At 34.7% G+C, this 18055-nt stretch overlaps 1 protein-coding gene across 2 annotated transcripts; it reads right to left on the bottom strand.

The window, feature by feature from the left end:
• Positions 1-3360: 3360 nt before the first annotated feature.
• On the bottom strand, positions 3361-11177 carry LOC109792716 (ABC transporter B family member 15). 2 transcript variants are annotated; one of them, XM_083067822.1, is made up of 7 exons: positions 10766-11177; positions 10628-10682; positions 9443-9621; positions 8740-9197; positions 7782-8322; positions 6746-7636; positions 3361-4829 (listed from the first exon to the last, which is right to left on the bottom strand). In XM_083067822.1, exons 1-7 carry the CDS (start codon positions 10973-10975, stop codon positions 3432-3434), a joined length of 3732 nt encoding a protein of 1243 aa, XP_082923948.1. In that variant the 5' UTR covers positions 10976-11177; the 3' UTR covers positions 3361-3431. The 2 variants fall into 2 exon arrangements, with proteins under 2 accessions (XP_082923948.1, XP_082923949.1); XM_083067823.1 differs by lacking the exons at positions 10628-10682; positions 10766-11177 and adding an exon at positions 9293-9335 and having other exon boundaries at positions 9443-9610.
• Between the last annotated feature and the right edge of the window lie 6878 nt (positions 11178-18055).

Genomic DNA, 18055 nt, shown 5'->3' on the forward strand with positions numbered 1-18055 from the left:
TGAAGCCGTCAATTGCGAGTGGTCCACCCCGTGAAACCTAGACGGTTTGGGGCACCAATAGAAAGGGAACTTCGGCAACCCGCCGAAGTAGAAACCCCCATCCTCTAAAGGGTCGACATCCACAAGGGCAACCCAAAAAAAATCTTGCTTAAAATTTTTATATGATTGGGCGTAAAGGGTAAATAAACCCCCATCTCTACTCCCACTCAGCGACAACACGCCGTAAGGCGGAACACCTATTTTCAACTGGTAGAAATGAAGAAAAACGCGAAGGGACACCTCTATCCCTAGGACTGTACACAAAACTTGAAACGCCCTCAAAAAACCCCAGCTATTGGGGTGCAGCTGGCAAGGAGCCGCGTTGATGTAATTCAAAAAATCACACTCAAACTGAGTAAAAGGAAGACAGACGCCCAGGTCCCTGAAGAGACACTGGTAGACATAGAAATGGGGAGGGTCAGTAGACCTCCCCATGTACACACCCTCACTGGCCGGACAGGGTTCGTGCCGGATCATCCGGGAAATGGAAGGGTCACAAATTCGGTGCGTTCTCCAAACTGCGTTGACCTCCAGAAACGACCTGAACACACTTTGGACCCCCCCCATATTGTGCTTGACCCAGTCGTAACTAGGGATGCCTGGCTCCAGGTCCTTGGGCGGAGGCGGGTCCCTCTTCTCGGCAATGGCTTTCCCGGCAGCTACCGCCTTGCCGCGCGTCTTGCCCCTGGAAGGCGCAAAAGAACCAGCACCATTTCCACCAGCCATTAAAGAAACAGAAAGACTCGAAGAAGGTTGGGAAAGAAGGAGAAAAAGAAAATTGTAGAAAGGAAGTACCTGGTACTCTTCTTCAGAAAACAACCCTAACAATGACGGGGTTACCGGAAACGACAGCGGAAACGGAGAAAATGGAGACGGAGGACAAACGGAAACAAGAGAAACAACGTGCACAAGAAGCTGAGAGAGCGAAAAAAAGAGTAAAGTGAAAGGGGAAGAGGCGCGAGGGAGAGAAAAGGGTTTCTCCCAAATTCAAAACGGTCACGCCACGTGTCAGCCAAGGGACGCGTCTGATGACACATTAATTGAGAACAATTATGACAAAGGCAAACCATCATTACATAACCATCACTCCCATTAACGCGCCACTTGCACGTTCTCGGGAGATGACCAGTTATGACAAATGGCATCTCAACAAGCACGCGTACGCGAGGGGTCACAGCCACTTGACGAGCTCGGTCTTAACTCCTTGACCCACGGTCTTTGGAGCTCGGGGGGCTAGTGTACTATCCGTACTGCAAGGCTGAGCTCCCAGCTCGGCATCGCAGCGCATGACGACCTCGGATATGAGCTACGTGACGTCAGCTCGTCACTTAACCAGATCATAACTGATCTAAGGAGATCTCGGTCCAGACGAGATCCGCTATCTAATTAGATCACAACTGATCTCAGGCCCAAGGCCCAACGCAACCCTAATCTATACTAAGGTACGTGCATTACTTATACGAGACATACACCCACAAACACTAACTTTAGCATCGGAGTCTCTTTTGCAGGTACCACCCCCATCTTGGAACATCAAGCGTACCAGCGAAGGAGAGTACTTGGAATCTATACATGTTCAGCATCACTTGGATTTCTACTTAGAAAGTGACCAATGGTAATTTACTTAATTAGATACACAACACTAATATAAATAAGTAGATTATTGTGTAATTATTCAGTATTTTTATATTTTAATCAATTACGTAATGAGTTACTTTTATGATTCTTTGATTTTACTTAGTCCCTTAGACAACAAAGAGGAATGAGTACATTCTCCTACAAATTCTCCATTTATCCAACACAACACTTTGATTAGAATTCCTTTTGGTACTCAATCTATAAGTCACCACCGTAAGAGTCGAACAAGATAATATATATATATATATATATATATATATATATATATATATATATTATAACATCATTTTTAATGGTTAAAAAATATTACCTCACTAGTACATAATACACATTTTACGTCGGTCATTTTAGGGGTTTTTACGTCAGAAAAACATCCGACGTAGAAGCGGGAGACGTAAATTTACGCCAGGGCACGAAAACCGACATAAATTTACGTCAGACATGCCTAGGTCCGACGTAAAAAGGTTATAAAAATTTTAAAAAAAAAAAATTTGAGTGCAAGGAGAACGGCCCGTTCTGATTGGAGAACGGCCAATTCTGATTGGAGAACGGCCAGTTCTACTTGCAGAACGGGCCATTTTCCATGGAGAACGGGGCATTCTGCAAGCAGAACTGGCCGTTCTCCAGTCAGAACGGGCCGTTCTCCAAGTAGAATGGCCCGTTCTGCTTGATAGACCCAGGACTGCGCCTCCAAACCCAGACTTGGTCACTTCTCCAGCTTCAAAAACATGCGCGAAATGCAACAGAAACATTATTACGAAAAAAAACATCTCAGAAAACACAAACTTGATAGAAGATACTACCTCATAGAAGAAAAACGCAACTCTCCGAAGAAGAAAAACGCAACCCTCCGAAGAAGAAAAAACGCAACCCTCCGAAGAAGAAAAACATCATCACGCGAAGAAAAATAGCCACGATTTGAGGAGGAGGCGGAGGGATGAGGAAGAAAAACAGATAGAAGAAAGTGGACGATTTGAGGAGGAGACGGGAGAAGGAAGCCATGAAATTTTTGAACTAGCTAGTGCGCGCAAGACACCTTCTTTTAAGCATCCTGTGGGTTATTTACGTCGGCCCTGTTTGGGTCCGACGTAAATTTTAACATCTACGTCGGACACAATGAATAGCTGACATAGATGTTAAAATTTACGTCGGACCCTTAGAGGTCCGACGTAAATAATTTAAGAAAATTACCAAACGTGCCACCGCGCTTTTATTACGTCGGTTTTTTGTATATCCGACGTAAAATGGGTGATGTAGTATCCTATTTTTCCACTAGTGCCTGCAACTAATTAAAATCAAAAGAAGATCAACTAATAATCTCAAATTGACAAATTAAATAACTTGACTTGATTTGGATTAGTTAGTTAGTATTCATTATCATTAGCACTTGTGGTTGTTTCATTTCTTTGAAGACTCACCAAAGAGCAATAAATTCCACTCAATCCCTTAGCTAACAAAGAGGAACAAGTCCATTCTTCTACAACCCTCCCTTTATCCAACGCAACAATTCGATCCCAATTTCTTATAATGCTTATCCTATGAGCCACCACCATGTGTGAGTGTGTCTATGTGTACGTAGGTGAGAGTGTGTGCATGTTCATGTGTTCGTGGTCGGAGGGAGCACAAGATATATCTTTTTAACTTCCTTTTCGATAGTAAAAAAAAGCAAAAATATAACTTGACTCAAAACCAAAACAAGATCAATTAATAATCTCAAATTGTCAAATTAAATAACTTGGCTTGATTAGGATTAGTTAGTATTCGATATCAGTTGCACTAGTGGTTGTTGTTGCATTTCTTTGAAGACTGACCAAAGAATAGTAATTTCCACTTGGTCCCTTAGCCAACAAAGAGGAATGAGTCCCTTCTTCTACAACCCTTCCTTTATCCAATACAACAATTCGATTACAATTCCTTATGGTGCTCAACCTATGAGCCACAACCACACTGGTCCTTCCTACCATTACTTTCTCCAAAGCATCTTGAACTACATTCTCGGATTGACTATCAAGTGCACTGGTGGCCTCATCCAAAAGTAACACTTTTGGGTTCTTCAACACAGCCCTGGCTATTGCAATCCTTTGCTTTTGGCCCCCAGATAACTGCACTCCTCTATCTCCACACCATGTGTCATAACCATCCTTCATGCTTGCAATAAAGTCATGAGCATTAGCTATCTTTGCTGCTTCAATGATCTCAACTTCATTAGTCTTATCAAATGCTCCATATGCAATGTTTTCCCTTATGGTCCCATTAAAAAGTGTTGGCTCTTGGCTCACAAGTGCAATGTAGTTCCTTAGTGACTTAAGGTTATATGACTTTATGTCTCTACCATCCATAGTCACTATCCCTTTAAGTGGGTCATAAAATCTCTCTATTAAGCCCATTATAGTTGATTTTCCAGACCCACTTCCCCCTACCAACGCTGTGGATTTGCCTGCATCAATTTTGATGGAGAAGTCTTGGAAGATCATCACATTGGGTCTTGATGGGTATGCAAAGTAAACATTTTGGAGTTCTATATGGCCTATTAACTTTTGGGGCTTGTATGCACTCATTTCATCAGCCTCTATTTTTGTGTTTCTATCTAAGATTGTGAAAACTAGGCCAATGGCATTTGCTCCTTTAGCAAGGTCACTAGTGAGACTACTAGCATCTGCTATCATCCTACCAGTATTTGCCATTATTAAATTGGTCTCAAAGAATGCTTTTGAAGTAATGTGGCCATGGTAAACAAGATTTCCGCCATACCAATATTCTAGAGCCCGACTGAAAGTTGTAAGGCTTCGGGCACATCCAAGCCCAATGCCAGCAAACCATGACTGTCGAATGCTTTCATGGCTTGGGCCCTCTTGGGCTTTTTGTAGCATTTTTATGACTCGGTCTTGTGAGGAAAAGGAAGTGATGGTTCGAAGGTTGGAAATAGCTTCAACTGCTATTTTGCTACTTTCATCTTGGGCTTTGATGGCCTTTTTAGACATGCCCTTTAGGATTACAATTCTTGTGTAGAAACTTGCAATGGATATAGGTTGAACAATTATCAATACAATGGCAAATCTCCATGCAATGATTAGGCTCACAGTGCATGCTATTACCACGGCGGAGGTAGTTTGTAGCAACAAAGACATTCTATCTCCCACTAAAGACCTCACCTGTAAATTATAAAATGCCATAATTAGCATAGAAGTTTCAAAATTAGAACTAAAAGATGAATCACAATCACAATTGACAATAAAGTACTGAAAGCAAAACTAACAAGGGATAAGACCCAACAAAAATGTCAATCACAATAACATAAAATAAAAGTTATAAAAATATGCTTGAATATATGGTTTTAGTTTCTTAAATTTAAGATAAATATATTTTTAGTCTCTCAAATTTAAAACTGATGTTTTTAAATTTTATAATCTTAAAAAATCTTGTTAACTCAAGGTCATTAGTAACACAAATAATATTGATAAATTAAAATAGTTATGTAATATCAAATGAATTTAATGAGATTTTTTCATTGACAAACAAGGAAACTAGCAAGTAAATTTTGTGCAAAAAATAGTAATAAATGGATTTTAATTGATAGACTTATTTTTTAGTAAAGATAGGAAAGTTATAAAAATATGCTTGAATATATTGTTTTAGTTTCTTAAATTTAAGATAAATATATTTTTAGTCCCTCAAATTTAAAATTGATCTTTTTAAATTTTATAATCTTAAAAAATCTTGTTTACTCAAGGTCATTAGTAACACAAATAACATTGATAAATTAAAACAGTTATGTAATATCAAATGAATTTAATGAGATTTTTTCATTAACAAACAAGGAAACTAGCAAGTAAATTTTGTGCAAAAAATAGTAATAAATGAATTTTAATTGATAGACTTATTTTTTAGTAAAGATAGGAAAGATTACAAAGATGGTCACAATGATGATTGAATCTAGGTCCTCATGCTTCTAACTACCCCAACCCCTCCCTACCCAACCACTAGGCTAACCCTAGTGGTCAATTGATAAACTTATTTGAGTAAGTGAACTAAAATAACATTTCTTTAAAATTATATAGACTAAAAAACTCACTTTTAAATTGGGAAAATTGCCCTGACCTTCTTTGAGATATTTTTAAATGACATACACCTTCCCTCTAATTTTTAAGTGAATACTAACCTCCCTTATTTATTTATTTAAGCTATACATATAACCCCTTATATAAGATAATACCATTTGCGTACTATTAAATGAGAACAAATTATTAAGGTAAGTGTCAACAATTGAATGAGACTTAATCTCTTACTAAATTTTAACTCCAAAATGATATCCTAAATATCATGTGTTGTGATTTAAAAAATATACCTTCAAAAAACAATTTTAAAAAATGGACCAAAAAAATATTATTTTTAAAACTAAAGAACAATGAAAATTTTCATAAAAAAGACACAACATTATGCATGACTCAATATAAAGAGTTAATCATCTTTACATTTCCAGTATAAAGTTTTTTATACTGGCAACCAATCATATCGTTTAAAGTTACTTGTTTTATTATTATTATTTTATTAAATATGCAACTGACATGTCACTATTAAAATATATGATTGATTGTTAGTGTAAAAAAACTTTACACTGACAGTGTATAGGTGATTAACTCTAATATAAATTGACTTTTATTTTTTTTCTCTTTTTCATACTTTAACTAATAAAGTTATTTTAAGGAAGGTAAATGATTTTAAAAACTAAAGGGGAGGTGATTGCAATTTTCCGTTTTAAATTTAAGGAGTGAAAAACAAATACACCTCATATTTAAAAGACTAAAAACATGTTTAAGTTTATAAAAATATCACTTTGTTTATAGAGTTTGACTAATATGTAAAATAAAAAGGGGGAAAAAAGGATAAACAAGGGGAAAAAATCTTCTCGAGATATAACATCAATTGATTTTAAGTTTTTATAAACATCACATTTTGTAATTGTAGTTTTCTAAATCCTACTATAATTATTTCATTTTCGTCATTGATAAAAAAGAGTGAAATAATATGCAACATTGCATGGTATGTTTAGATGAAAACAAGAACTTACTATATTAGCTTCTGTAGATAGTCTGGAGCAAACAACACCTGTGGAATTTTCATCTTGATCGAACCATGCAACTTCAAAACTGAGTATCTTGGCAAGCATTCTCTCTTTGACCCTTTTGGTCAAGTATTCTCCCATGTAAGCCAAATTGTAATGTTGGACGATATTAACAACCAATTGAAACACAGTCAACCCCGCAAAAAATATGCAATAGGTTGCAATTTTCCTTTTAATCTCATCATGATCCGTGAGGAAAAAAATTGATATCATGGACCCCATTGCAAATGCATACATTGGCTCAATTGCTCCAAAAAAAACTGCACTCAAACACCCCAAACAAGCTTGTTTCCACTCAGGGAGATTCAAGGCTAACAATTTCCAAAACGAAGGAGATGTGTGTTTTTTATCATCACTAACTTTTTCAACACTATCACCATCAACAAGAGAAGATTGACCCGTTGATTTTGAAGAAATGGAATGACTTAGAATATGTTGACTTTTGTTTTGCATGTCTTCAATATTTGATGTAGGAGGGTGAGAAGGTAGTGTGTCACTTTTGGATTTCTCAACTTGTTGAAAATGAACAAGAGATTTGTAAAACCCATTTTCGTTTTGCATGAGCTCATCGTGAGAACCCATCTCCATGATGCTCCCATTCACCATCACAACAATGGCATGTGCATCTCTTATGGTGGATAAGCGATGTGCTATAGTAATGGTGGTTCGATCCACAACAATTTTATCAAGAGCTTGTTGCACTTTTCGTTCGGATTCAGAGTCTAATGCACTTGTTGCTTCATCTAAAAGAAGGATATGAGGTTTTTTTATTATTGCTCGTGCAATAGCGATCCTCTGCTTTTGTCCCCCTGACATTTGAATTCCTTTCTCTCCAACCTACATAACAAATATTTATTGCAAATAAATTTAAATGAAAAAGTTTAAGAATAGTGACAAACTACTAAACACTTAATTTTATACCAGCTTATAGTAATGTTGATTCTCTATGTTATTTAACAAAGAAATTCTTAAACTCACTCACCTGGGTATCATATCCTTGTGGCAACTGGGAAATGAAATCATGAGCATTGGCTGCTTTGGCAGCCTCAACAATTTCTTCCTCAGTGGCATCCTCTCTCCCAAAAAGTATGTTCTCCTTAATGCTAGTTGCAAACAGAGTAGGCTCTTGGCTCACCAAACCCATCAAAGACCTCAACCACTTGAGTTGCAACCTATGAATGGCCACACCATCGACACATATCTCTCCCTCAATTGGGTCATAAAACCTTTGCAGAAGTGTCACCACAGTGGATTTTCCTGAGCCACTCCCTCCAACCAATGCCACTGTTTCCCCTGCTGGAATCCTTAGGCTGAAATCATTCAGAATAACACTCTCTGGCCTTGATGGGTACACAAATTTAACATGCTTAAATTCCACTTCCCCTAAAACCTTGTCTAGAATCTCACCACCCATGTTTTCAGAATCAATCTTCGGAACTCTCTTTATCATTTCCATGATGCGTTCCCCAGCAGCACATGCTTCTGTGAAGTACTTCAAATCAGATAAACTAGAACCTAATGCCCTGCAATGCACACAAAAAATAAATTGTGATAAAACATTTCACAGTCTTACAAATTAGGATTTGCCTCATTTTAAAGAATAATGCAAGTAGTCTATCGCTGATGAAAGAAATATTATTACGTGCATAACAAGTTATGAACGTGTTAGAATATCAACTATTAAATTGTTTTCATCAACGGTCAAGATTACTTACTTTATTCTTGTTACATGTTTGCATAAAAATTTAGAAGAATTTTTTAGAACTTCTTCATTGAAATTAAAGAGCTTTTTCCAGTAAAAAAGTTACTTTTTTAGAAGAACTTCTGCTTATATTTATACAAACTTGTTGTTTATGATGGCTTTTGAGAAGTGAAATCTTATGAATTATGAAACTTTTGGGCTGAAATGAATGCAATGAGATAAAGGTAGGTATAATTACGATCCACCAATACATATGGATGATCCAACTGCAAACACAGTTCCTCCTTTAGCACCATGGTACATGACCAATCTGCTTCCATAATAGCACATGAAAGCCCATATAGAAAACACCACACCATTGCATCCAATGGCCAAACCTTTGGTTAAGCCTTGTCTTAGCCCTAACTTGACAGACCCTTGTAGAGCATCAGAGAAAGCCTCTATGGTCTTATTTTCCCCCACAAAGGAATAAACGGTTCTTATGGAAGATATTGCTTGTTCTGCTATTGTACCAGCTTTGTTACTCTCTTCTCTGATCTTTCTAGCCAACCCCATCATTGTCTTCCCATAAATTAAACCAGGGATCAGAAGAAGCACCACAAAGGGAAACCCCACAATGGCCAATCTCCAGAACAAAGCAAAAGCCACTAGGTAGCTCCCAACAAACCTAAAGAAGTTCATCAAGAAATTTGGAACCTAGTTTCCAAAATGGAACAAATTGTTAAAGTCACAATTGTAATAAAAAATCACAAATTGAAAAGGCTTATACACAAAACATGGTAATGAATTACGATTGCTGTTGAAATTGGGATTGTGTCATGATCCTTGACATTGCTGCAAATTATGGGAGAATACGACTGATGTAGCACAATGACAGTTGCATACAACAATTTAAAACCATGATACAAAATAAAAATAAAAATTGATTTTTTTTCTTATACCTTTTCACTAAGAACATCTTGAATTATGAGGCTGTCACTAGAGACACAGGTGATGACCTCAGACGTGTTTGTGACATGCAAATCAAAGTATGCTACATCTTGTCTCAACACTGCTTTTAAATACTTAACTCTCATTCTTGTAGCTTGTCTTTCACCTGTTCTTGTCCAACAGTAACCCTCTATAGTTCCCCAAAGTGAAGGAGAGAGAGCACAACATTAGTACCATGTTCCATACAAATGAAAGAAAAATTGGGTGTTTAGATTAACTTATTTAAAAAATAATATATTTTTATACCACCACTCAATCATACATTTTTAAAACATACATATTTAGATTAATTTATTTTAATATAATTAGAAACCTTGTTAGAAATCCTACTTCGAATATAATATATAAAAATTAGTTATGTAAAATTGAATTAGACTTAAACTCACATTCATTTTATCAAAGTTTATTTTAACGATTAATAATGAGCCTACCTACCACTCATTATCATATTAGTACTCAATGTGATGGGGTGCGCCTCAATGTTAATGGGGTATGATGAAGATTTTATGTTAACTAATATGATCAAGATAATGTACATGTGAATAACAACTAAGTTTACTTGTTTAATAAAATTTTGCATAAAAATAGTACCTATAGTGTCTAAAGAGCATTTGTTTCACCGAAAAATGTTATATTCTTGAAATTTCGAGATAAAAATAGTATCTATAGTATCTAAAGAGCATTTGTTTCATCAAAAGATGTTATATTCTTGAAATTTTGAGAATCATATTCCTACAAATAATATAACCCAAAATTCTATTTGTGTGAATATAAGAAAGGTGTTTTGTTTATTTTAATATTTTTAAAAATATTCTCTAAAATTTATTTATTTTTAATTTTGAATAAAAATAGAATTTACAAGAGTTATACGAAATAACTTCTAATATTCCCTTGAAAATATCACATACACACTCTTTTGGCATCGGAATAAAACTCTTTTCCTCGTGCGAATATAATTCACATAACTTTTCTAAATTAGAAATGTTGTTACATGACGTTCAAACAACGTGAAAATAAATATTTCAACCATCACATTTCCAAGATTAGAACTGAAACTAACACTTCTTGAGTAATTTTTCTTCAACATAAACAATTTATTTACCTAAAATTAAAATGATACAAAAATCGAAACTCACCAAGGAAGGAAGCAAAAAAGGCCGCACTAGCCAAGTAGGACAATATCACTGAATACTGCATCAAATTGATCATAAAGCTAAACCCAATAAGCCACACACTGCATGAGTTGAGGTAGCTAGAGAGAGAAAATATGTAACCTTATTAACGTTGTGGATGAAAGTAGTTGGTGTCTTTTTGGAAGCATCACCAATGTTGTTCATGATTCCACTCAAGATGTACATGGTGATAGGGGTGGTGAAGCCATCACCAATGGCACCAAACGTACCCAAAACCATGTAAAACCAATCCAATGTATCAGCATGCATGAAAATTGATCGAAAAGACCCATTTTTCTTCTCCGCACGCATTTTGCACCTTGATCCCTTCACCCAACCAGCACTTATATAGAAGGTGCTTTGGGTGGATGATCGATGTGGGAGTCTAATGGACACAGGGCATATCAAATTTTAAATGCCGTATCATGTACGAGAAAAAGTGACCTAAAGCAAAACTTTTGTAAATGTGTGCATATTTTAGTGAGATACGTCACCTATTGTGAAAGCTGTAGATAAGATTTTTTTCGTGTAAAAGATTTGTAACTGTTATTGCTGTTGAGATATTTATATTTATATTTTAAAAAAATAGGTGATTTGTTTTTTTATTATTGAAAATGGTAAATTGGAGATGACACTCTAATCTATGGTTCATGGACATAGCATGAGACTCTCGTATCTCTGCGTCCGATATTTTTTAATGTGGACACACTGTGGACACCTCAGATACTTTAACGGAATGAGTCCATACAAATCGAACACATCTCCATCTCGTACACCTATAAACCTAATGTGTTTCCATCACGAACATTTGCAAATGAATATGTCTTCATCTCAATGCACAATATCCAATATGTGGATTCAAGATTTTTTTAAAAAAATAAATCTTGATAAAAAAAAATAAAGAAGGAAAGATTTGAGATGTTTTTGAAAGAATAAGAAGAAGAAGAAGTCTCAATAAGAATAGAAACAAAATAAAAAAAAGGGAGAATTTAAGATTTTAAAAAAAATCTCGATAAAAATAGAAAAAAAGAATAGATGATTTGAGATTTTTTTTATAAAAAAAAAAAAAAAAGACTTGATAAAAACATAAACAAAAGGAAGAGAATCGTTCCTATCTCTCCTTACTTAACCTTTGCATAATAGAAAAGAAAAAAAATCTTAATAAAAATAGAAAAACGAAAGGAGGATTTGAGATTTTTTTAAAAATTGTTGTAGAATATAATGTCTCTTAATAACTTATTTTTTAGACTTAATAAGTTATTGTCATTTTAATATATAATTTTTTGACATGCTATTTGTATTATATATATATATATATATATATATATATATATATATATATATCGTATCCACGTGTCTTATATTTTTTGATTTTGTCGTATCCCCATGTCAATGTCCGTGTGGTGCCCTTGTGTCGTGTCTCAATCCGTGCTACATAGACTCCTCTGATGACTATTAGGCACAGAGTTAATGTCATGTTGGAAATTCTCATGCCAAATATTATTGTCCAGTTAATAGTTAGTTGAAGTTTAATAGTATTTAATTTAACTCAAAACTTTATTTGTTAAAACTATAAATATTTTTGAAAATATTTATAAATATTATATGTGAATTAAAGACTTTTACTAATTAAGATGACAAAATAAAGGTAATGTGAAATAAAATGAGTTTGTAAAAAAACCCTACATAAAAATATTCTTGTAAAACAATGTTTATTAAGAAGGTTAATTTTGAAATAACATACCTGATTTGGAAAGTTAAGTGCATGTTTGGTTTGAGGAAATTAATATATTTTCATTTTCTGTTGTCATTTTTAAAAATGATTTTCATTTTTAAAATTCTAACGCTTAGAATATTATTTGTTTTGACTTCTCATTTCTATTTTCTAAAAAATAAGACATTGAAAATAAGTTTGGTTTAACAATTTTGTTGATAAGAATATATTTTCTTTTTTTATTAAGGAACATGTTACGTTTGATAAAAATAAGTTTTCAACTTGCACATAAAGAGATGAAGTGTTTTTTTTTTTTATACATCAAAATGGTAGAGAAAGAATAGTACCCCCATGAGTATTAGGTACTAACTATTGGCATGTTAAGGATCCTCTGACCAAACATTATTGTCCACTTTACTTATTGAACTAAAGGTTAACTAAAGTCTACCAGAGAACTTAGTTTCTACCTCTAGTGTCAAGAAATTTCCTTAATGAAGTATGTCTACCAAGTGATTTTCTCTCTCTATATATATATATAATATGAGTGGATAGACCTTAATTGTAGGTTTGTCTGAGATACTTAAGAGATCGATTCTATTTGTGTTTTAGTGGATAGACTCGCCAAGTTTACTTGTTTTACCTTTAGATATCCTTTGGTGAAATTGATAGAGTTGTACATCAATAAGGTAGTGAGGTTGCATAAGGATTAGAAAGTAAGAAGAGAGAAGTCTACCATTACAAAAATTTCGGGGACGAAATTTCTTAAAGGAGGGGAGTATTGTAACACCCCAATTTTCAAAAAGGTTATTATTATTATTATTAGATGGTATTTGGTCATAATTATTTTAATAATTATAGAGGAATATTATTTTGTACGTTTTAAATAATTATTATTTTGGACAATTATTTTGTACGTATTAAATCAGTATTTTTATTAGTATTTTTAAATAAATATTTATATGTTTTAAGAGAAGGTTGATTTTATATGATATTTTGTTATTGAAATTATATTATTATATTTAGGGTCAGAAATATATTATTATTATAGAGAAAAAATATTTTATAATATACATGTATTTATTTTATTTAATTATTTTGAGGAAAATTAGAAGTGGGTTAGAAGAGAAGGAAAATGGGTTGGGTTGACCCAGTCCAATGGATTAATTTTAAGAAAGGAGTCAGGTGGTGTTAACCCTATCTGCCTCATTTGCGTTCTGAAGGGTTAGGGAAAAAAAGAGGAGAAACAAAGAGCTCTAAGGAAGAGTACTCAGGAACGATCTTAGATCACACCAAGACCATTCATCTTCTGCTCATCCAGGTACGGGGGAGATGGGTTTCTTCATATGTGATTATAGGGGTGTTCGGGTAGTGAGGGCAATCCCTAAGTCCCTCTAGGAACTCTATTTAAAATTCTGAACGATTATCTGTGCGATCGATGTTCTAAATTCTTAATTCATTTGGAAGAACTTATTTCTTGAATTGTCTTTGAATTCCATTGGGGCTTTCTTGTTAATTCTTTATCCTTAAATTTGATGACTTGAATTTTATGTGTTAAGAAGAGTTTAGATTTTTTTTTGTAAAACCAATGGAAACCAATTTTTTAGGTGTGTATGGATTGATTTGGAACGTATGAAGAATATAAATGGAGTTAAACTGAACCAACGGGGTGTAGAAGTAGTGAAAATTGGTAAAAACCTTGTTGAAACTCGTAAAACGCAGGTTTAATTTCACAGAGGGGAGTCTGGGCAGAGATTTGGGCGCTCAGCGCCAGTTTTGGGCGTCGGGCGTCGGGACCCCGACATACGTTTGTAATTTTGCGATATCTTTCTGTGTAGTTATCCAAATCGAGTGCCGTTTGTTTTGTTAGAAACTAGACATCTGGGGCTACCATTTAGACACAAGAATCGTGTAAAAATATTAATATTTGATCAAGTTATGTGAGTTGCAATTTGAGCCTTCCAATCTGTGTGCGAACCACAACATCAATTTTTGTGAGCCATGAATGGTAACCTAAACGACTTTATTAGGATTTGTGTTCTTCATGAAAGTTGTAGATATTGATGTTAGAATTCTAATGGAGTTGGGATCACTTATAAAGGATATGTATATCTCGAGTTATGGTTAAATTATTAACTGAATGTCATAGATATTGTGATGTGTGTGAAGAATTATGTGAAATTTGTGGTCTATTATGTTGATAACTTAATGATAGGTACCTAGCATGTGAGGATGATATTGCATGGATTGTTATTGACATGTGATGATGTTATATAATGGAGATGCATAATTATGAGTTACGTGGGATGCATGAGTTGTATGAGACTTATGAGTTGCATGTGGTGCTTGAGAAGCCAGACGTGGCTATATTGCATTGGACCCTAGGCCCAGAGAGGGGTTGAGACAGGGGGGACCATGACGGGAGGCATTCCATGCGTGGGCCGTTGGGTGTTTAACTGCGCAGCTCACTGGCCACAGAGGGTTTAACGGTGGGTGGATTGCCTTTGCACGGGCCGCTGGGTGTTTAACCGTGCAACATACCGGCCCTGGGAGGGTGTGAGAACGGTATGCCCGCATTGGCAACAACTAAGGGAATTGACGAGGTACGCCCATTGTGCGGAGTGCCAAGTTGAGACTCTTAGGAGAGGAGATGTGTATGAGCATATAGTGAGCATGTGTATGAAAGCTTGTATGATTGAAAGAAAATGATGTTTGGTAATTATACGAGATGTATTTGTTGTTTATAGTTAATGATGATATTTTGGTGCACGGTGTGGGGTGGGAATTGGGTAGCTCTATGTTCATATATGATGTTATCTATCTCTCACCGTCCTGTTTTTATGTGGTTTTCTTTTAGGTGAAGATGAAGGCACTCATAGTGTTGAGTTCTAAAGGGAAAGGGTTCTGCTCTGATAGGATGTGACATTGGGGCATGAATTTAGGATGCTTTAGTTATGAATTGTTATTTGTCGTTTGAGGAGACTTATTTTTAGGAGTTTTATATTCACCTTATATTTGTAAATTCTGGATCCCTTTCATTTTTCTTTAGAGACCTTGATAATTTTCTTTTAAGAGTAAAACTTTATTATTATTATTATTATTATTTCTATTTATTTCAAGACTTGTGAACCTATGAGTTTTTATTAAAATATGTGGACCCTTCTTGATGTTATATTTATTGAATTATTCTTATTGTTGTTACTTATCTATTATGGGGTAGAAGGGTGTCACATTTAGTGGTATCAGAGCCGGGACCCGGGCCGGTGTGCCAGCGAGGGCGCTGGACTCCCTTGAGGGGGGGTGGATTGTGAAGTCCCACATCGGTTAGGAAGGAGAACGAAGCATGCCATATATATGGGTGTGGATACCTTCCTTGTGTGGACGCGTTTTGGGGGTGGCATGCGTGCCATTGCCAGAAGCAAAACCGTGAGGGCTGCGGCCAAAGCGGACAATATCCACATGCGGGTTGCTGGGCTGTTGCATTTGGTATCAGAGCCTGGACCCAGGCCGGTGTGCCAGCGAGGGCGCTGGACTCCCTTGAGGGGGGTGGATTGTGAAGTCCCACATCGGTTAGGAAGGAGAACGAAGCATGCCATATATATGGGTGTGGATACCTTCCTTGTGTGGACGCGTTTTGGGGTGGCATGCGTGCCATTACCAGAAGCAAAACCATGAGGGCTGCGGCCAAAGCGGACAATATCCACATGCGGGTTGCTGGGCTGTTACACTATACACTACCAGTGTAAAGTTTTTTTACACTGGTAACCAATTAGATCTTTTAATTGTGTCATGTCACTATAAACACATTTACTTTTAACAATGACATGACACAATTAAAAGATCTAATTGGTTGCCGGTGTAAAAAAAACTTTACACCGGTAGTGTATAGGTGATTAACTCATATAATATTACGTTCTTCTACTTATATTTGCTTCTTAAATACTAACAATAACAATGAGGTCCTATCATAAACTTTTTTAAGCACACCTAAAGTGTTGATTAAGCAAGACTAGTAAATTCTCTAGAGTTTAACCCACTTAAACGTGTTTGGTACTTCACGTACAAATAATGGAGTCATTCCTTCCCTAACTTGGAGACAGAAGGGTTTGAGAACCTCAGTTCTTATCATTGTAGGTAGCAGAATGTGTTTTACTAGTGTTACATGCATGTATACTAGTGAATTTGTAACGTGCATAAGATGAAACTTAACATTGTGTTTTGTAAAGAGGAAAGAAATGAAGATAAAAATGATAGAAGAGAAGTGTAAGGAAGTGTAGCAAAATAGAGTAGACATATAAGTTGTTTGGTACGTGGAGAATAGAAGATAAATGAAGTAGAATTTTATTATTTTTATAGATAATTTTAAAAGTGTAACGTACATTTATTTTATAACAGTTAATTAAATATTAAATTGAAAATAAATTGTGGACATAAAAAAGTGGTATCATTTTTATTACTAGTATATAAGATCAAAAGAATACATCTCCAAATTTACAAAGACCTAAATACAACAACAACAAAAAAGACTTTCGAGAGACTAAAATGATCAATTTTAATTTTTTTTTTATAGAAATCAAATATATATTTTAATCTTTTATGAATATTGTTATTTTAAATGACAAATGGATAGATGGATAACTTGAAACACTAAAAAATTTGTATGTAATGGCATTAACCTTAAAAACTTATATGCGATGTATGGGCAAACCTCTCAAGATACAATAGAGTCGTCTTACTAATTTGAGGAGCAAAACTGATAAGGAATTAAATTTAGTAGAGAACCAAGAAAAGAGAAGATCGAAAACCTCCATTTATAAAGCCGTGCGAAGCCGTAAACAAATCAAAAATTAAGGAAAATTCCAGCTTAAAATAGTCATACTTCGCATAAGGTTACCTCAATATCCCATTTTCACACAGGCAAGGAAAAATTAACAAATTTGCACTACGTCAAACTTATGATACTCATTCTCATAAACGTGAACCCAACACCCGTTACTTGCCTCTTTAAAAATGTATGGGACATTTTGATATATGAAAACAATCTTACAACGAGTAAGTAATGTAGAACTTCTTTTAAAATACACTGACATATGCAACATATAATACATAAAAAAAATTAATAATAAAGATAATAAAATTTTATAATGATATCATATTGTTATTTAGGTATAAAAATAAATATGTTAAATAATAATTTTATTTATTTATTTAAATAATATAATTATATAATTTTAAAAATAATTAAGCCTTTTAGTCTTGGGCCACAGCACCTCCGTACTAAGTCTAGGGCGGGCTCTGCATGCAGACATATCATCCCTAGGCCCGTCTTTAAATTTCACTTTTTTTTATTAAAATGTTTTCTAATCAATAATTAGACTTTTCATCGATCGATCTCAAGATTGTGAGCAATCCTGTAGTGTATAATGTATATGGTTCTACTATCTCAGACTTGCTAAAAGCTTAGAATCGATTCTGATCTTAAAGTTAGACTTGATATTACTTTTAAGATATGTAATTATATTATGCTTCGGATCATTTTAACATATCTTTTATTCTTTTTATAATTATAATTATGTGTGACATTATATTAAATTTTGAATAACTATAGGGAAAAACGCAAGTTTTACGTTGATTAGTGATTAAATAATTAAATAGTATATAAATAGGAAGTAATCATTACT

This window comes from Cajanus cajan, chromosome 2, assembly GCF_000230855.2.
Source record: "Cajanus cajan strain Asha chromosome 2, NIPB_CcT2T_4, whole genome shotgun sequence".
Taxonomy (NCBI): Eukaryota; Viridiplantae; Streptophyta; class Magnoliopsida; order Fabales; family Fabaceae; genus Cajanus; species Cajanus cajan.

What these genes read in the sequence shown, in the direction of transcription:
- LOC109792716 (XM_083067822.1), bottom strand. Translation starts at nt 10,975, where the DNA reads ATGCGTGCGGAGAAGAAAAATGGGTCTTTTCGATCAATTTTCATGCAT. An exon ending in CTTTTTTGCTTCCTTCCTTG is followed by an intron (nt 9,622 to 10,627) that starts GTGAGTTTCGAT and finishes GGGGAACTATAG; the next exon opens with AGGGTTACTGTTGGACAAGA. An exon ending in TCCATATGTATTGGTGGATC is followed by an intron (nt 8,323 to 8,739) that starts GTAATTATACCT and finishes TGTGCATTGCAG; the next exon opens with GGCATTAGGTTCTAGTTTAT.